This window comes from Melanostigma gelatinosum (genome assembly GCF_949748355.1).
Source record: "Melanostigma gelatinosum genome assembly, chromosome: 23".
Lineage (NCBI taxonomy): Eukaryota > Metazoa > Chordata > Actinopteri > Perciformes > Zoarcidae > Melanostigma > Melanostigma gelatinosum.
In genome coordinates, this window is record NC_136656.1 from 1,888,358 (window position 1) to 1,909,098 (window position 20,741).

The window sequence follows — 20,741 nt, forward strand, 5'->3', positions numbered from 1 at the left end:
CAGGCGAGCGCTAGAGTGCCCCGCCTGGAGTTTTTGACCTTCGTGCACTAGAACTCACATATCCGCGTATAAGCTGTGTTTAACATTGAATGAATGTATATTTTATTTACACATGTAATGTGGCTCTGTATAGCTTCGTGAACTGGGCATGGAAACTTTCTTCCAGCCATATTGAGGTTGGAAACGTTTCGGAAGAGTCATTCTGTAGTTAAGTGTTCACTAAAGTTAGTGTGAGTCTGTGGGAACTTTTACTTGTGACAGAGGATTAAACTGTATAATTACTAATTGTGCTGATAAATGTGAAATTTTCAACATTTAAGGCTGTAAATCAGGCCTGTTAGTCAGAGGAGGAGAAGCTGAGAATACTAAGGTGTCCCTGCTGCTTCACTCTGAGCTTAAATGATGGCCCATCAAGAGGAGGGGCTCCCCCTCTTCACCTGGACTGAGGCAGAAGTTCTCCCATCCCCCACCTCTAACGCTCTAACTTGGAAGACATGGAAAGTGAGACAGAGAGAGAGACAGAAAGAGAGAGAGAGACAGAGGGAGGGAGAGAGAGAGAGAGACAGAGGGAGGGAGGGAGGGAGAGAGAGGGAGGGCAAGAGAGACAGGGAAAGTGAGACAGGGAAAGTAAGACAGAGAGAGAGAGACAGGGAAAGAGTGAGAGGGAGTGAGAGCCAAAAGATTTTCCCATGATGCTGCCCAGAGGCTTTAATGCTGGGAGGATTTGGCATCACCTGTGACCTTTTTAACTTTGGTTAATGAAGGCGGTGGAGATGAAGAAAGAAAAGAAATGTGGATCACACAGGATTACAAATAAAAAATGATTGTGCAAAAACAGAAGTCTTTGTAAGTCTAATAGATACTGAGGGTGAGAACACTGTTAGTTTTCTAATGCAGTGTGAATGTATTAGAAAACAATTCATGCAACCTATTGTTTTATAGTAGTAATTGTTTAAATAAACCAATTCTGTACGCAGGAGACGGTATTCATTGCATCTTTGTTGGAAGGTGTACAATAATAATTTTAAATATGGTCTACTTTTGTAAAGCAATAATTATGTCGTTAAAAAGCATCTGTATCTTTATGCAGCAGTCTAATCAATGATTTACAACATGGTGACTATTTTAAAACACATACAGACCTATTTATTATTTCATAATCACAAAAAATAATAACTGCAAGCTAAAGAGAGAAAGTAGGTACATGATTCTATTGTAAAACGTTCCCAACAGCGCCCCCTATGAAATGGTCCTCACTCTTATAGTCAACTGATTTAAATAATTCTATTTTTTCTTTGGTTTTTTTAAAGAATCTGAGGTGGGAACTGGATTCAGGGCACCTCCTAGTGCTGAAATGCAGCATTCATTTTTTTCTAAGTATAGCAGAAAGGGTGGTCCTCACTCCCAATATGAAATTTCCTGGACCTCACTTCAGGGCCTTAACAGGAATGTGTGTGTCTCTGTGTGTGTGTGTGTATGTGTGTGTGTGTCTGTGTGTGTGTGTGTACGTGTGTGTCTGTGTATGTGTGTGTGTCTGTGTGTGTGTGTGTGTCTATGTGTGTGTGTGTAGTTAGTGTAGATCAGCCCGACAGAGAGAGAGCAGAGTAGAGGGGAGCAGCAGCGTAATAATAAATGACATCAAAAGGTTTTAAAAGAACGAACAAACACCAGGAACGTCGGGGCATATAAATACAACCATCATTAAAAAGTAGCATCGGGTTTGGGAACGCATCGCTACCTTCAGGGAATGTAAAAACACTGACAGCTCTCGCTAGTGTCCCTTCTGGGCTGCCGTAGAATGGAGGTGCAAGATGGTCGACTCCGAGGAAGACGACCTTTCCCCTTGTAGATATAAATTACTTTTCTAAGCTAATTCATAACCTTAAATGTTACACACTGTTCCTTTAAGTGGCCTTTGGCACATGTGCTTTCTTCGATATAATGTTCATATTTTTATCTGTACAACAGAATCATATTTACGTGACCTTTTCTATTTTCCTGGAGTGTTTTGGAAGGTGAGTCAAAGAGCAGCTACGCTGGACTCGGGTACTGAAGATGCTTCTGCCTCAGGTGCTGCTTCCGGGTCCCCGTTTCCCAGTGGTGTATAGTAACGAAGTAGAAATACTTCGTTACTGTACTTAAGTAGTTTTTTTGGGTATCTGTACTTTACTTTACTACTTATATTTCTGTTTACTTTTACTTTTACTTCACTACATTTTGCAAAGAAAAGTGATACTTTTACTCCGATACATTTCCCCTGAAACCTTCGTTACTCGCTACAAAATCAAATCTATCTTTAGAAACAAAATGAACCCTGAGAGCAGCGTCGGGGACTGTGGTGGAACACAGACTGCACGCAAGCAGGTTTGGTGAACCAGTGGTCCTAGCAGCAAGTTAAATCATTAGTTAATCACGTTAATGCACAATTGAAAACAAGTGCTCTCAAAGCTGTGGTGTTTTGATTCCCAGTGATGCCCAGGATGCTACATGCTATAAGCTAGCGGGCGACTACCTGAGTAGCATTCCACTCTACGATGACTGATTTCATGATGGAAGCAGAAATGGAAGCACCTGCTACTCCCGCAACAAACGACGGTGGTGACGAAGACCAACACCAGTGGATCGCTAGCGAGTTAGTGAGCTGAGGAAGTGTTGACAGTTGTGCAGCACTAGTTGGCTAACGTTAGCTGTAGCTATATACACGGATTGACAGGAGCCGCGAGAGCGCAGCATTAGGGAAATCCTTCGCAGCTGTGCGCAAGCTGTCTGTGACGCTGAACACACCTCTACCTGCCTCAGCGGCCTGTGAAAGGATATTGAGCATCGCAGGACGAGTCTTCAGCCCAAGAAGAGCGAGACGGAATTCTCGCAATTTTGAAAACCAACTTCTTTTGAAGATGAACAGAACATGTTTCAGTTTCAAGCAATGACTGGGTTGCTGCTTTAGTGTTGATCATGTTTTGATATTTGAGTCATGTTGTGGATGATCAGATGGAGTTATGATGGCAGCAGTCGCCCAATTGCAGATTCAGCTTCAGCAAAACCTTTGTGTTCAAATCAGCCCACAGGAGTTTACAAGGCAGGCGTCCTTTCTCACAACACTGACCTGATGCATCAAGTGAATATGTTTTGCTGAACATAATATGATGCATTGGCCTCTACATCCTCTAGTCTAATGAGCAGACTTATAAACGCACTGTTACAACTCCTTCATAGTGTCATATTGCTTTTCGGAGAATTATGATGATAAGTTCATAGTAGATGCAAAAGTATACTTATGTACAATATATTATGTTGAACATTGTTGCTCCTGAATGGATCACAGCAACCCAATTATGTTCAACACAGCTCCATGTCCTTGGTCATGATGCCACAGCACTTAAAAGAATAAACTTCATAATTCTCACAATTCTGACCCTTTGCTTTTTTATTAACAGCATTTACTTGTACTTTTACTTTCAATGAACAGGTTATGATGTTCATTTAATGTTCAGGTTATGATGTACATTTAATGTCAGAAAATTACTTTTGATACTTAAGTACCTTTGTACTTAAGTACAATAAATATCAGCTACTTTAAGACTTTTACTCAAGTAGTATTCTAATAGGTGACTTTTTACTTTTACTTGAGTAGTTTTCCAGTAAGGTATCTTTACTTTTACTCAAGTATGGCTTTTGAGTACTTTATACACCACTGCCGTTTCCTTCCAGCTCAATCCTCTCCTCTCTCGTGCCCTGGTTCACCACTGGCCTTCCTGTGAATAAATAAGGTGAGATTACTTCACAAGGCAAATAATAAAATCCCCTCAGAAAATCAAAGAAAACTGTCATTATCAATCACACATTCATTCAGAGGATTCATTGAAACACAGGCTTCTTCTACCCCGTGTTTAAACTTCATCGGCCCATCGAAGAATATGCCGAGATATTCTAGAGCAGCGGTTCCCAAACTTTTTAGGCCGCGCACCCCCTTCTACATCCCGACCGGGTTCGCGCACCCCCCCCCCCCCCCCCTTAATAATAAAACAAATTAAAAAGCAACAGAGCCTATTTACAGCCGCATAAGAATCGGACCAATGAGAGAACAGTTTGCTCGCGCGTGGCATTTGTTTACACTATTTAGTCCGCTGTTAAATGTTGCAGTGTGAACACAAACCGAACAAAGGAGCAACTGCAACAAAGCAAACGAACTGAAGGTGTGAAAACGCCCTGAAACACTGCAACAAAGTTTCAATGACTTTCAGTGACACAAGGCGTCACTTTTAAAGAGCAATACGGATGCGAGCACACACGCACAGGCTCAGAGGCAGATTATCACATTTAATTTACAATTAATGAGCGACTAATGTAGCCAGGATGTCTTCGGACAAAGCATCGATGCGGCGACACAGTGTTGTTGGACACCGGGATCATGTCCAACTTTTTTGCTTCTTTCTCTCCAATCATACATTCCACCATCTCTCTGGCAGCTGGCAAGCTCACGTCTTCAGTGATTGTGTGCGGTAGCCCCTTTCTCGCTATTCTGTAACCAGATATGAAGCCCGTAGTGCGTCGTTTCCTCTTTTTTCACCTTGACTCCGCGATGGGCCGATGTGCTCCCGATTTGTCTGTGCTATCCCTTCCTCCTTTACGGTCTCCTCCGTCTCATCTTCCTCTGACTCTAGTTCGATTTCTTCTCCCGGTCTCTCTCTCTCTCTCTCTCTCTCTCTCTCTCTCTCTCTCTCTCTCTCTCTCTCTCTCTCTCTCTCTCTCTCTCTCTCTCTCTCTCTCTCAGCTTCAGATGTCCCACCTGACAGTTTCCCCGATTTCAGCCAGTTTAGCATATTTAGCATAAAGTTCGCTGTTAGCTGCACAAGCTAGGCTGGCTAGTGTGTACGACTGGCGGCAGGCGGCAAGACTGCCTGAAGGAGCTCAAGTGCATGAAAAACCCCACTTTTATTATTACACCATCAGATGCTGATTTACTTTTTAAAGCAGGACGATGACGACGCCGATGATGACGATGCCGCCACCGATGCCGCCGCCGATGCCGCCGCCGGTGGCTGGATCCATACCTGGAAGAATGTCGGAGAGATGTTGATGTTGGTGCTTTACTGCAGACTTGTAATACAATACCAATCTCTTCATCCATCCACGCTCTCTTCCAGCTGTTCAGGGCGCTGCAGTCCGTCCCCGCACGCTTTTGGGAAAGAGGCGGGGACGCAACGACGACTCGAGCCCCACTGACGGTACGTGGAGGTAGATGCTTGCAGCTCTTCAAACACTGTGGTCGTTTCCGGTTGCACTTTTCTCCCTGTATCATTTTAAGATGATTCCACCGACATACATGCAGTACATGTTGTGTGGAGCTCCACTAACTCTGGAACAAACACATTCCACTTCTCCGTACGTGTGTCGTTAGAAAATATTACACAAATATGAAGACGTTCAGCCTGAATAATGTGTTTAACTCTTAATATTTGTGTAATATTATAGATCTGTGAATCATGCCGCTCTGCTGACAGCAGACCTGTCCATGTCTGTGATTGGTCACAGCGCTGTAAACTCCGCCCCTTTATGTGAACGCACTCACAGCCAGATGGAGAAAACAGATGTTGATAACCGGCTCCAGAGGACCGTTTAAAAGGTTCACGTTTGTTGGTGTTCGTTGAGCCGGATAACCGAAAAGACACCGAGGGTACGGTGGAGGAGCGAGTTACTTTTAGTCTTTCACTTACCTCGCTTCTCTAGGCCTTGTTCACGTGCACGAACTGTGAAGAAATGAAAAACAACAATCACGCATTATTCACATCCAGCCGCAGTGTTTTCTTTTATATCGTAGAAGTGTGTCTGTGGTCTTTATTTTATTTTATTCATTTTTAATTTAAATGTTTATTCGTCCAAACATACCAACACCACACACAGATCCAAACACTCGGCCTGCCACACAGCAAAACATTCAAAATGAAATCCATTCATCACTGAACTTAAAGGCAGCTACAAGATCCCTCTTTGTTCCCTCAATGGCGACCTCTTTGAGGTGAGAGTATGTACAGCGTGGTGTTTGTGTGTTTGCACCATCGGGGTTAACGGAGAACTGCTGTTTAACGGTGTGCAACAGCCTCTGTTGAAGCAGTTTGTCAACAGCTTTTAGTAAAATAATATGAACCTTTGTGTACTCACCAGTGAGGGTTGTAGAACAGCTGTCCTTGTTGACTTCATCTTTAACAGTGCAGCAGTATGTTCCACGATGATCTACTGTCATCTTAAGTAAGAAGTTCCCTGAAGACCGTTCTTCGAGCGAAGGAACTGTCTTTCCTTTGAACGTCTTGTCCTGACTCTTTACGTCTTCCTCTCCCTGACGGAACAGAAAGAAATCTCTGTCTGTCTCACTATCTACATCCCGATACAAACACTCTACAGTCAGGTCTTTGGAGACATCCATTCCAGGCTTCATTCCAAACCGTAGAGTCTCCGTGTCTCCTTTGCGTGCTTCCTTTGCTGCAGGGCATTGCAGCTCAGATGCTGTTAAAGAAACACAAAATATATTTGACATTAAGCCTTCGAGTCATTGAGTCTGCATGATTTTGAAAATGCTTCTTTTTTTATTCCATCCAGAAGGTCTTTGTGTTTGAGAACGCAGTGCTGTAGTTATTGCAGCTATCATTTAATAATCGGTCACTGAATCTGTAGCAGGTCCGTTTAATATGAAAAGTCATCCCTCACCTCAGACATCATGCGAAATGCAATGACTGCTTTAAAAAAAACAGGTTCAAAAATGAATTTATAGAAATGTTCCGATGTAGATCTGTGTGAACTGCACAGTATTCAGAGAGTTAAATAGCAATTTGCCTGATAATATAATCACCTTTTCTGCCTTCATATATTTATATACTTACACTATTACTGATTACAAAATGCACACCTTCCTGTGTTTTCATATTTCTAACTGTGTATCCAGTGTGAACGCAGCCTGCTCATGATGTTTAAGACGCCTTCCTGTTCTCTCTTGTCTGGTTCATAACATAACGTGAGGCGCTCCGTGGATTTCACAGATCTGTATTCACTGTGTATCTAACAAGACACGGTGGCTGTTTACTACAGCTGTATCAACGCTAAATAAACTGATTTTACTTTCATTTAACTGCAATAAACGGATAAAAAGGATGCAGAAATATACGTAGTGATGCCGATTTGTAAAAAGTCTGAATTTATGTTTTGTTAGTTCTCTCCACAAGACGACGAGTAAATCACGTTTAAAATGCTTGTTTTCTGAATGGAGTCTGGATCTATCAGTGCTATGCTAAGCTAGGACTTTGAAAGTTAGCGGAAACATTAACGTGAGACAACATCCGGTTTCTTCAGACCAACATCCGGTTTTCAGAATAAGATGCCAACAAAGTATGAATTATATTCACATTAAGTATAAAACATGCTGCATCTCGTGAGTTAAAGGGAAAATACACATAAATTGTGGGTAAAGTGTCTTTATTCTTTGATCGCTGGGTCACCATCATCACCTCTGAGTTACAGCATCATAGTGATGAAGAGTAGAGCTGCTGTCACATGCTCTGACTGTCATGAAGACAGACATTTAGCTGAAACATGTTATTCCTGTTGCACAGCAGCGGAACGTTTCACATACAGTCACACACTGAGCACAGATATAGAAGAGATAGAACTGCTGCTGTGTGAAGGAATACTGCTGCTACAAGAACCTGATGTGTTGAAAGTGTTTAAACCAAATGTTATTGCCCTTTTGTTTGTATAGCAGTACTTTTAGAATAAAAGTGCGCAATACACTACTTTTGAAGACGAAGTGTCCTCTAGGATGCTCTTCTAGAGGAGACAACATGATGAAGTGTCCTCTAGGATGCTCTTCTAGAGGAGTTAACATGATGAAGTGTCCTCTAGGATGCTCTTCTAGAGGAGACAACATGATGAAGTGTCCTCTAGGATGCTCTTCTAGAGGAGACAACATGATGAAGTGTCCTCTAGGATGCTCTTCGAGTGGAGACAACTTGATGAAGTGTCCTCTAGGATGCTCTTCGAGTGGAGACAACTTGATGAAGTGTCCTCTAGGATGCTCTTCTAGAGGAGACAACATGATGAAGTGTCCTCTAGGATGCTCTTCTAGTGGAGTTAACATGATGAAGTGTCCTCTAGGATGCTCTTCGAGTGGAGACAACTTGATGAAGTGTCCTCTAGGATGCTCTTCTAGAGGAGACAACATGATGAAGTGTCCTCTAGGATGCTCTTCTAGAGGAGACAACATGATGAAGTGTCCTCTAGGATGCTCTTCGAGTGGAGACAACTTGATGAAGTGTCCTCTAGGATGCTCTTCTAGTGGAGTTAACATGATGACGTGTCCTCTAGGATGCTCTTCTAGTGGAGTTAACATGATGACGTTCCCTCTAGAGACAAGAAACACTGGGAGCAGCCTATAAAACGACCTACATGTCTTCAACCTAAAACATCTTAAACATCGGTAAACAGTAACGAGGAAGCAGGACATCATGTCACCTGACACAGCCAGCCAGCTCTGCGGTGACTTCCCCTTCGTGGGGTGTTCACACATGTAGAAGCCTTCGTCAGTCCTGGACACCGCTGGGAGGACCATCTTTCCTCCATCTTTCCACTGAGCATCCTCAGTGCCGATGCGAAGATCATTTCTGTAGAACGCAGCGGAGAAATCCGACGTCGGATTCGGTGCGTTTCTCTCCTTGTAGAAACATTGAATGGTCACGTTCACTCCCTCTGTCACGGGAAGTGCAGGGCTCTCCAGGATCACGACACCGGCTGAAATACAGTCGAGAAAACCCACTGTCATTTTCTCCACAGTGTTTGTAGATATTTGTAGTTCTTTTTTGTTGACACATGGTGTCTCCAGCTGCTTATTTCACAGCTTATTAAAGAGACAAAGATGAACCTGTGGGCCACGATGCTGGTGTTTCTAAAAGTCTGAAGCAACTAAAGTGAATTCTATGTGTATATTTGAGCGTATTAATGCTCTCTGTACAGAGGAAGACGCTTTGACTTTACTCTCAAAATGTTTCACTTCATCTCTCCGTCTTTACCACAATTCTAAAACTGCCTCAATATTCTTCTCTTCCACCAAACAAGCGTCATGAAGTCGACCGGCTCTACGTTTGTATACTTCTCGATCTGTCACCATTTGCCCCACAACAGCTGTTGGTGTTCAACCTGTCCTCCCAGAATCCTCCCAGATAAGTTTAATGCCGACATTACCAGTCACTGTGATGTTGACGGGGCTGCTGCACTCGCCCTGCTTGGACTGACACCAGTACACTCCGGTGTCCGATGGGTAGACGTTCTTCAGGGCGCAGGCGCCGCCGCCCTCGCAGGGCCGGGACCTCTTGAAGGAGTTGTTCCCCATCAACGTCCAGACGCTGGAGTTTGTCGGCGCCGCACACGTCACAGAGACGTGCTCATACCGAAAGAACTGAGACTTGTCGGGACGGATGCTCAGTGTGGCTGCTGGCAGTGCCAACAGAGAAATGACAGAAACGCTTTTTAAAAACAAACAAACATCAGTTTGACATCTGTTATCGTACAAATAAAGTTTCGTGACCATGATCCAGCAAACTTTGCAGCTTTTACACTTTTGCAGCTCGGGTTCAAAGACCCGATGCCAAGAGGACAGCAGAACATTTTTAAGCAAACTTCATATTACCAAAACAAAAAAACTCCAGACTTCATCATCAACAATCAAATCAAGATAACTCACTAATCCGCGTTATGTAATGTAGATTTTTGGTCATCCTGTATTTATTAGAGCATATTCATATCTTACCCGTACTGTTACTCTGTAAATTACTCTGAACTTTTCTGCTTCTGGTCAGATCTCTAAACTACATTTCGTGCTGGTTGTCGAATGAACAAAGAAAAAGAAACAAGTTACATTGTAATTATTGAAAGAAGTAGATTTTCTTACACAGTATCAGGCAGAGGGAAGCAGCCTCCATCCTGTGTCGCTGCTGTTTGAGTTCATCTCGTCGAGCATCAGCTCTACCCACATCCTGAGTGAAAGGAAATGGTGACAACCGAATAATCGATTCATATCTTCTTTTTTTCTATTCAAAACGTCACAGACCAAGACTGTAAAAACAATGTTATATTTGTTGAATAACTGAAACAGTTGCCATTGTTACGACTTTATTTTCTTCTCAACCTGCTTCACACGGTACAACATGTAAAGAATTAAAACAAAGCTCTTCCTCTTCACTAATGAAAAAAAACACTTCGTGCTGGTCACAGAGGTTTGGTGCTTATGAGTCACATTTCTGTAAACACAGAACAGCCACATCATTTACCTGAATAGCCAAATAATACTAGAACAAATAAGAAATGTGTTTAAACGAGACCGATATCTCCAATATAACGGGACTATATAGCACTCAGCTTGTGGAGCACAAACAGCTAAATAAATACATTTGAATGACTGAACAGCGATGTCTCTTTCAAGAAATGGTGAGCCGGTTAAAGACGAGGATTGGATGCGAGTACGAGTGAATGGCGTGAATGAGGCGAATACGCGAAATTCGCCTCATTCACGTGACGCTTAAAGCCTCTCAGGGTTGAAACTATGTGTATAACTATAAATGTATGTGTATATGTATGTGTATAAATGTATGTGTATAATGTATGTGTATATGTATGTGTATAAATGTATGTGTATAATTGTATGTGTATATGTATGTGTATGACTGTTTGTGTATAAATGTATGTGTATAAATATATTATTTTTATATATTTTGAAATTATCATTCTTTTTTGATTATTTTTCATAATATATATGTACATATATAATATAATATAAATATTAAAAACATTTTATATTTTAACATATATGGTATATATGATATAAAATGTTTTTTAGATTTACATTCTTTTTTTATAATATCCCAGATAGCAGTCGACTCCGGGGCGGATCCGCCCTCAGGCCGCCATGATCCGCGGTACTGTCGCACCCGGTTCGGCCATGCGCGCCGGATACGCCCGGCCTACAGATCGCGCACAGTCTAACAGCGGATTCGCTGCGGGCACCGGGCGGATCCGCACATTGAACTCGCCTATTTCCCCCAGTTCACTGCAGGCAGGTAACAGGCAGCCTACCGTTAGGACCACAGGGAGGCAATAGGAAGGGCGTGGGACGCTCACCTGGGCATTTCCTCCCGAAAGCAGACCAAGCAGCTGATCAACCTCAAGGCAGGCTTTGTTTGGAGACTGATTTGGTAAGTTATCTTTCTTTCCTTTGTTAAATAAGTTTAAAAGCATGATTGTCAGAGTGAAATTGTAGAAACATGATGTATTGATTTTAGGTTATAGCATTACATCGAAGGTGTTGAGCTAATGGTTAAACATGTGTTATCTGCTAGATGAACCAGTCTCAGTGTAGTCCTGATCCTCTATCTGAACCAGTCTCAGTGTAGTCCTGATCCTCTATCTGAACCAGTCTCAGTGTAGTCCTGATCCTCTATGAACCAGTCTCAGTGTAGTCCTGATCCTCTATATGAACCAGTCTCAGTGTAGTCCTGATCCTCTATCAGACCTCCATCAGTAAACAGACCATCAGAGAGAAGATGGTCTGTTTCTATAGAGTTGTTCTTGATGCTCGTCATCGGAGCCACCGGGTCGGATTCTGGTGAAACCAGATGAACTCATGCAGGTTCACCAGAACCTCCTTCAGCTCAGACTCCAGCAGAGACCGGTCCACCGTGGACAGACCCAGATCCTCAAGCAGAGACCGGTCCACCGTGGACAGACCCAGATCCTCCAGCAGAGGATCCAGCTCCGGAGGGAGGAGCCAACACCACGCTGCTGGAGACCCAGGACGTATTGCTGGACCCGCTGGAGGGAAGGGAGTCACGGTAGAACCAGAACCAGGACTACTACTACAGCGGTAGCATGTGCTCTTGGCCAAGCTCAGATTCATTTGCATCTGAATCTGCTTTCAGGTTCACCTAACTCTGCTGATACGTGACACCCACATGGGATTACAAGACACCACCACTTGACATACATCTGATGTATGTCAAGTGGTTACAAAGCATGTGGGAACTATCAAATATCTACAGATTATTTTATATAACTGTATTATGTGTGTATTACTGAGGTAATACTTAAAGGTGGAGTTTTACTGCACTACATTATATTGAAAGGTGTTTTGTATATTTGTCTCCATATTTTACAATCTGAAGTTCTGACCATTGGTCAACAATGTTTCACTTATTGATTCAAATATATTTGTTCATAATTAGTTTATGACATGATGATTTATTTGAGTTATCTTTAAGTAGAAACTTGATTGATTGACTCTTGAAGTGTTTGATTTGGTGATGTTTGTAAACTTTGAACACATTTATGTGATCAGGTTCAACCACAAGGTGCGGCGGAACTCAACTGCTGATCTCTGCTGAGTGAACCGGTTCTGTCTTTCACTTGTACATAGTTCCGCTGTGGGGATGGGCTGCTGTGCTGTGATAGTGTGAGATTAACCAATGAAAGTCAGCCCACACCTGCGGTCAGGTGTGGGCTGACTTTAATACTCTGCGTGCTGTTCTGGTCGAGGAGAGACCAGCTCCAGTCCGTCTGTGGTTCCTGGTCTCTGGAGTCTAAGGGTCTCAGGGTCTCTCGGGTCTCTCGGGTCTGTCAGGTCTCTCGGGTCTCAGGGTCTCTTGGGTCTCTCGGGTCTAAGGGTCTAAGGTCTCGATACCTGCGGTGTAACTCCAGAGACTTCACCTACACACGTCAACGGAGCGTTGTTTTGTAATACCGAAAGTAAAAGTCTTCTTCACAATGGCGCAGTAATTATTCTCATTTCATACTTTTTAACCCTTTGTTTTACTTTTGTGTTTATTCTTCTGAAGAGACGGATTCACTTTGACACGTTGATGCAGCGATGAAGAGCAGAACTGCACTGATTGGACTCTTTATTGTTTTTCTTCGGATCGAATCAGCAGCAGGTATTATTCATTATTCTTATATTATATGAAAATGTCCCTTTATAGGCTTCATGCTCTTGTTGATCAGGGTGCTGAGTTGTTCGTTGATCGGGTCTTTGGTAGACCGCCGTCCTATCAGGGGCCACAGCGCTCACTGATTGGTTTCTGCTGACACGTGACTAATGACTGCTGTCCGGTTGTCCGTGCACCAGCAGAGCAGAGAACAGAGGAGCTTTATGAACGGGACCGTTTGTGGTCAATATATAAATGAAAACAACATGAAGGGATCAGCGCGTGATGGATTCATTACAGACGGAGATTCATCTCACTGACTTTTCTTCGTCTCGGATTTGTGTCATTTTTAAGATTTAAAGATATTTCATTTCAAATGAACTTCATGTAAGATTCTAAATGGTCGATATGAAGGACTTTCAGTGAGCGATGCTACTTTATTTCGCACGGAATGGTGATAGCGTGTTGATCCACACATTAACACTGAAGTCAATTAGAAGTTTATTTAAAATACATCCGGGACCTTTCTGACACTATGTGCTAAAAAAAACTAAAACAACCTCCATCTTCTCTCATTCGATTTATTTGTATTATAATTGATTATAATTCTAATCAAATATATTTTATTTAGAAAATATAAATATTTATAATTTAAACATTTTTTAAACTATTTATTAAAATTCATTCACTAAATGAGAAGAAAAGAGAAATCAAAGTTATTTTCAGATTGAGGTGATGATGTCATAATTACAGTAATAGGATCATCGTCATGAGAGGGATTCTTTTAGTTGTGAGAAAGGCTTCTTATGTATTTGATAAGGTCACAGGTCATCAATGTATTCAATGAGGCAGTCTGACAGCGTGACCTGATGTCACTGACTTCACTTCCTCCTTGGTTTTAAACGCTCTCAGGGTGACGTGGGTGCTGCAGAACATTGCACAACTCACTGTGCTCGTAACAGGAAGTGTAAATGCTCGTCTCTCCAGGACCATGAGAGGGTTTTTTCATGTCATGTCTCGCTAGCTGTGGGCATGGGGGCGTCCCCCCGCTGTGGGCAGTTCCAGGCAATATGTCCCATCTCACCACAGTCATAACACCTGCGGGTGTCGGGGGTTAACAGGGATCTGCGCTGGGGGGTTTCCACGGGAGGGGTCCTCATGGCCGGCTCTCGTGGGGAATCTCCATGTTTCAACAGTCGGGGCCGGGTGGATATTTCCATCTTGGGCGGTCTTCCCCCACGCACCAGAGCCTGCGCCGCTTGCCAGCCCTCCATTACCTCAGTCAGTTCCTCGAGACTGCGGGGATTTTTTTGTCCTGCCAATTTTTTTGCTTCAAACGGTAATGACCTCAGTAACTTATCCATGATTACCCGATCAAGGGGGGAAAATGAGAGGGGCTCCGACATCAGCCAGGCGGTAGTGATCCGCGTGATATCATACAGTTGCGCTCTTGGAGAGAGGGTGGCATCATAATTCCACTCATGAAATCGCTGCGCTTTTGTCAGAAGAGTCACCCCGCTACGCTGAAGCACTTCCTCCTTCAGTGCTGCGTAGGTGACGGGTGAAATATTGGCTAGGTCTTGGTAAGCCCGTTGCGCGGTGCCCGTCAAAAAAGGAGCGATCAAGTCTGCCCACCGTTCCTCGGGCCATTGTTCACGTTTTGCAGTGATTTCGAAAGTCAGAAGGAAAGCTTCCACTTCGTCACTGGCTGTTTGTTTAACCAGGAAGCGCGAGGGATTCACTCGCTCCAGTCGTTTCACTTCCTGTTGGTTGGTTTGCAACTCCATATATTTTTCCATTTGCTGGTGGTGTTGGTGTTGTGTTTGCTGTTGAAGTTGCAGCATTTGTACTTGCATCTGCATTGCCTCTTCGTGCCTCCTCTGAGTCTCCGCATTGCTGGCTATGAGACCTGCGAGAAGCTCCTGCACAGGGTTGGGCGCGGACATTTTGATGTCGATACGACGCGTAATATAAATATTAGATATTGTCCAGAAGCCGGTTAGAATGCCCACATTCTCCACCAATGTAACAGCCCCCCGGGGTGGTCAGGGGTGTTACTGGACAATATGCAATACTTATAAAGACACGGAGACTTAAAGACGTGGCAATCAAATACTTTACTGGGGTATTGGTAACGACACAGCAGCCACACAGCCAATACAAGTCCGTTAAGCAAGAGAAGGGTCTAGGTGCAGTTCCGGGGTCTGATACACAAGGCGCAATTCTCGTACGGTCCAGGGATTGGGCAGGGGCGTCGTTCTCCTCCAAGCAGGGGTCAGTAGCCGGGGGCAATCCAGTTGGGGTAGTCTTCCGTTCCAGGGTCGTTTGCTAAGTAGTCTCACAATATCTCACCGTCTTGAATGGTTTCACCTAAGTTACTCTCTCGACTTCACATCTTCCTTCTCCTTTTATATCCGCCCATGAAGCTCCACTGGCCGGCTCTCTCAGGTGTGCCTTGTTGCGCTGATTGCCTGCTGGCACTAAGGGAGCGTGTGCAAAGTGCAATCCATTTCTCTCTGGTAGTCTGTAGTATCTTCCTGCCATCACTACTCCCTGGGCTCGCCCACCCCGGCTGCCACAGTGTATATGTATGTGTATAATGTATGTGTATAATGTATGTGTATAAATGTATGTGTATAATGTATGTGTATATGTATGTGTATATGTATGTGTATATGTATGTGTATGAATGTATGTGTATAATGTATGTGTATATGTATGTGTATAAATGTATGTGTATAATGTATGTGTATATGTATGTGTATAAATGTATGTGTATAATGTATGTGTATATGTATGTGTATAATGTATGTGTATAATGTATGTGTATAAATGTATGTGTATAATGTATGTGTATATGTATGTGTATATGTATGTGTATGAATGTATGTGTATAATGTATGTGTATATGTATGTGTATAAATGTATGTGTATAATGTATGTGTATATGTATGTGTATATATGTATGTGTATAAATGTATGTGTATAATGTATGTGTATAATGTTGTGTATATGTATGTGTATATGTATGTGTATATGTATGTGTATAATGTATGTGTATAATGTATGTGTATAATGTATGTGTATAATGTATGTGTATATGTATGTGTAAAAATGTATGTGTATAATGTATGTGTATAAATGTATGTGTATAATGTATGTGTATATGTATGTGTATATGTATGTGTATGAATGTACGTGTATAATGTATGTGTATATGTATGTGTATAAATGAATGTGTATAATGTATGTGTATATGTATGTGTATATATGTATGTGTATAAATGTATGTGTATAATGTATGTGTATAATGTTGTGTATATATATGTGTATAATGTATGTGTATAATGTATGTGTATAAATGTATGTGTATAAATGTATGTGTATAATGTATGTGTATATGTATGTGTATAAATATATGTGTATAATGTATGTGTATAATGTATGTGTATATGTATGTGTATAAATGTATGTGTATAATGTATGTGTATATGTATGTGTATATATGTATGTGTATAAATGTATGTGTATAATGTATGTGTATAATGTTGTGTATATGTATGTGTATATATGTATGTGTATAAATGTATGTGTATAATGTATGTGTATAATGTTGTGTATATATATGTGTATAATGTATGTGTATAATGTATGTGTATAAATGTATGTGTATAAATGTATGTGTATAATGTATGTGTATATGTATGTGTATAAATATATGTGTATAATGTATGTGTATAATGTATGTGTATATGTATGTGTATAAATGTATGTGTATAATGTATGTGTATATGTATGTGTATATATGTATGTGTATAAATGTATGTGTATAATGTATGTGTATAATGTTGTGTATATGTATGTGTATATATGTATGTGTATAAATGTATGTGTATAATGTATGTGTATAATGTTGTGTATATGTATGTGTATAATGTATGTGTATAATGTATGTGTATAAATGTATGTGTATAAATGTATGTGTATAATGTATGTGTATATGTATGTGTATAAATATGTGTATAATGTATTTGTATAAATGTATGTGTATATGTATGTGTATAATGTATGTGTATAAATGTATGTGTATAATGTATGTGTATAAATGTATGTGTATAATGTATGTGTATAAATGTATGTGTATAATTGTATGTGTATAATGTATGTGTATAATGTATGTGTATATGTATGTGTATGAATGTTTGTGTATAATGTATGTGTATATGTATGTGTATGAATGTATGTGTATAATGTATGTGTATATGTATGTGTATATGTATGTGTATGAATGTATGTGTATAATGTATGTGTATATGTATGTGTATAATGTATGTGTATATGTATGTGTATAAATGTATGTGTATAAATGTATGTGTATAATGTATGTGTATATGTATGTGTATGAATGTTTGTGTATAAATATATGTGTATAATGTATGTGTATAATGTATGTGTATATGTATGTGTATAATGTATGTGTATACATATAACTATACTATACATACTCGTTCCAGCCAGGTTTGATGTTATGGGTCTTATTATGATGCTTGTAGTAGGGCTTGCTGTCTTTATACAGAGCACTTACTATATCATTGTACATGAAGCAGAGATCTCTCCTATGCACCACATCCTTACAGTTAACGTCAGTACACACAGCTGCATCTCTAGCTAGATGAATATTACTGAAGGACTGGTCTGTACGAGCAGAATACACTAAGACGTCCTCTTCAGTGAGAGTTGACCAGTCAAGTTTTTCTGTGTTGACACTATTTCCATTTCTAGATAGCGCCGGCAGATGTTCAACATTTATCGACATAGCAAAAGGTATATGATGAGTTGTTGCTGCGCCATAAAGAATGCCCATACATCCCAATGAAGCATGAGCATCAGCTGTACCAATACAATGGTCCAGCCATGATGTAGTGTGCCAGGCCTCACTAATGTATGTATAGCTATCTGTAGGCAAAAGCACTTTGCTTGATAATATAAAATAATTGTCTTTACAAAACTGAGCCATGTGCTTGGCAAATACTGAGCTTGTGTCTGAGATATCTGCATTCATATCCCCAATAACATAAATACTAGAAGAAGTATTGTCTTGAATGAAGGAATTGATGAAGGCAAGCCTATTTAGATATTCATCCTCATTGTGATTGCACTCATAGGGTGTATAAACATTTAGGATAGTGAATTCCTTATCATCATGAGTAAACTGTATTGCAACACACCAGTCAACACTAAGCCTGACCACATTTATCAAAGAGTCAAGCTTCTTATTCCAGAGAATAGCCACACCCCCTGGAATCCTTCCTCTGACTATTCCCATGCCAAAGTCAGTTGTAGACTCCCCAGCACCATGAAAGTTATCATTAAAAGAGTTGAGTTTTTCCAAGTCTTGCTTCGGTAAGAATGTCTCTTGTAAACATCGTATGTCACAATTCTCCAAAAGGTTGTCAACAACCATGCGGCGAGCTTTATCCCCAACGCTCTGCCCACACGCAGGCCACGACAGTTGTACGACAAAACCCGGATCTACATTTAGCAAGGCAAGTGAGTGCCCATAGCACCAGCAGGCAAACTTATTCCCCCCACAGCAAGTGCATGGTTAGAGCCGTACTAATACAATTGCAGTACTAGCTGCTCTCACACAAATGAGCTAACACAACTTTCTGCCTTCTGCTCTGTATTTAAGGCGAGATATGTTTGGCCTTAGAATGGTAGTGACTGTCTGTTCGTGACTTATATATTATATTATATTTAAATGACGGATTGTCATGAATTTCTACTCAGAAATTTTCATCAGAATGCATTGTGATAACTGTGTTTTCCCCCTGACTTTTCATCTGGCATGCAAGCCATTACTTAAAGTAGTTACCTGATGGCTTCTAGGAATAATTCTCAGTGTTCTGCCTGGTGTGACCTAAATGGTACCTAAATGGGACAGGTTAACAGGCCTCAGCCTCTCGCAAACTGTCTAGTCCCCTGCACAACAAGTCCCCTGTTGAGAATGAAACTCATGTTGAGGAGAAAACTCAGGGGAACAGACTTAGGTCGAGGCGTTTAGCTCAATTCAAGCAATAAGGTTTATTTGTAACAGAAGTATTATGTCCAGCAGTTAAACGTGCATGGACCTCGAAAAAAGTTCACTCTGTAGGAGCGAATGAAAAGCTAAAAGGCGCTTAGACAGAGTGCGCGAGCGGTGAATAGGTTCTTCGGATGGAAGCCTATTGGTTGAATACTAAGTAGGAGGCGGATCTGTTTCTATCTTACAGACAGCCGGTTGGAGCTCTGGGCATCTCCGCCCACACTGGCTCACGTCCGGGTCCCGCCTTCTCTGGAACGTCAGTGTGTGTGAAATGTTGATGTAACAGCATATTGTTATGTTCGGCCGACTAGATAAGCTAGGCGCTAGATATGCAAGGGCGCCTCTTTCTATCTCTAAGATGGAGCAGGCAGTTGAAGCTAGTTCTCTGTAAGACTATGTGACATTTAACTGGGGCAAAAGCTATCCTTCAGAGTTCTAGTCCTTTCCACTTTGTTCAGGCGAGCGCTAGAGTGCCCCGCCTGGAGTTTTTGACCTTCGTGCACTAGAACTCACATATCCGCGTATAAGCTGTGTTTAACATTGAATGAATGTATATTTTATTTACACATGTAATGTGGCTCTGTATAGCTTCGTGAACTGGGCATGGAAACTTTCTTCCAGCCATATTGAGGTTGGAAACGTTTCGGAAGAGTCATTCTGTAGTTAAGTGTTCACTAAAGTTAGTGTGAGTCTGTGGGAACTTTTACTTGTGACAGAGGATTAAACTGTATAATTACTAATTGTGCTGATAAATGTGAAATTTTCAACATTTAAGGCTGTAAATCAGGCCTGTTAGTCAGAGGAGGAGAAGCTGAGAATACTAAGGTGTCCCTGCTGCTTCACTCTGAGCTTAAATGATGGCCCATCAAGAGGAGGGGCTCCCCCTCTTCACCTGGACTGAGGCAGAAGTTCTCCCATCCCCCACCTCTAACGCTCTAACTTGGAAGACATGGAAAGTGAGACAGAGAGAGAGACAGAAAGAGAGAGAGAGACAGAGGGAGGGAGAGAGAGAGAGAGACAGAGGGAGGGAGGGAGGGAGAGAGAGGGAGGGCAAGAGAGACAGGGAAAGTGAGACAGGGAAAGTAAGACAGAGAGAGAGAGACAGGGAAAGAGTGAGAGGGAGTGAGAGCCAAAAGATTTTCCCATGATGCTGCCCAGAGGCTTTAATGCTGGGAGGATTTGGCATCACCTGTGACCTTTTTAACTTTGGTTAATGAAGGCGGTGGAGATGAAGAAAGAAAAGAAATGTGGATCACACAGGATTACAAATAAAAAATGATTGTGCAAAAACAGAAGTCTTTGTAAGTCTAATAGATACTGAGGGTGAGAACACTGTTAGTTTTCTAATGCAGTGTGAATGTATTAGAAAACAATTCATGCAACCTATTGTTTTATAGTAGTAATTGTTTAAATAAACCAATTCTGTACGCAGGAGACGGTATTCATTGTATCTTTGTTGGAAGGTGTACAATAATAATTTTAAATATGGTCTACTTTTGTAAAGCAATAATTATGTCGTTAAAAAGCATCTGTATCTTTATGCAGCAGTCTAATCAATGATTTACAACATGGTGACTATTTTAAAACACATACAGACCTATTTATTATTTCATAATCACAAAAAATAATAACTGCAAGCTAAAGAGAGAAAGTAGGTACATGATTCTATTGTAAAACGTTCCCAACAGCGCCCCCTATGA

The 20,741-nt window shown here is 41.4% G+C and overlaps 1 protein-coding gene and 1 pseudogene across 2 annotated transcripts; both read right to left on the reverse strand.

Moving 5' to 3' along the window:
- Window positions 1-3,496: 3,496 nt before the first annotated feature.
- On the reverse strand, window positions 3,497-9,994 carry LOC306796221 (contactin-2-like). The gene is made up of 7 exons (XM_079295053.1): window positions 9,935-9,994; window positions 9,229-9,477; window positions 8,503-8,778; window positions 6,163-6,504; window positions 5,718-5,750; window positions 4,966-5,054; window positions 3,497-3,755 (listed from the first exon to the last, which is right to left on the reverse strand). Exons 1-6 carry the CDS (start codon window positions 9,963-9,965, stop codon window positions 4,969-4,971), a joined length of 1,017 nt encoding a protein of 338 aa, XP_079151179.1. The 5' UTR covers window positions 9,966-9,994; the 3' UTR covers window positions 3,497-3,755; window positions 4,966-4,968.
- Window positions 9,995-16,618: 6,624 nt separating this feature from the next.
- LOC306796758 lies at window positions 16,619-17,369 on the reverse strand (annotated as a pseudogene). Its single transcript has 2 exons — window positions 17,126-17,369; window positions 16,619-16,708 (listed from the first exon to the last, which is right to left on the reverse strand). The product of its transcript is annotated as an uncharacterized misc_RNA (transcript).
- Window positions 17,370-20,741: the final 3,372 nt, after the last annotated feature.

Coding starts and splice junctions, on each gene's coding strand:
- LOC306796221 (XM_079295053.1), bottom strand. CDS start 9,965: ATGGAGGCTGCTTCCCTCTGCCTGATACTGT. Junction 9,478..9,934: donor TTCCCTCTGCCTGATACTGT/GTAAGAAAATCT, acceptor TGGCACTGCCAG/CAGCCACACTGAGCATCCGT. Junction 5,055..5,717: donor ACAAGGCCTAGAGAAGCGAG/GTAAGTGAAAGA, acceptor ACATTCTTCCAG/GTATGGATCCAGCCACCGGC.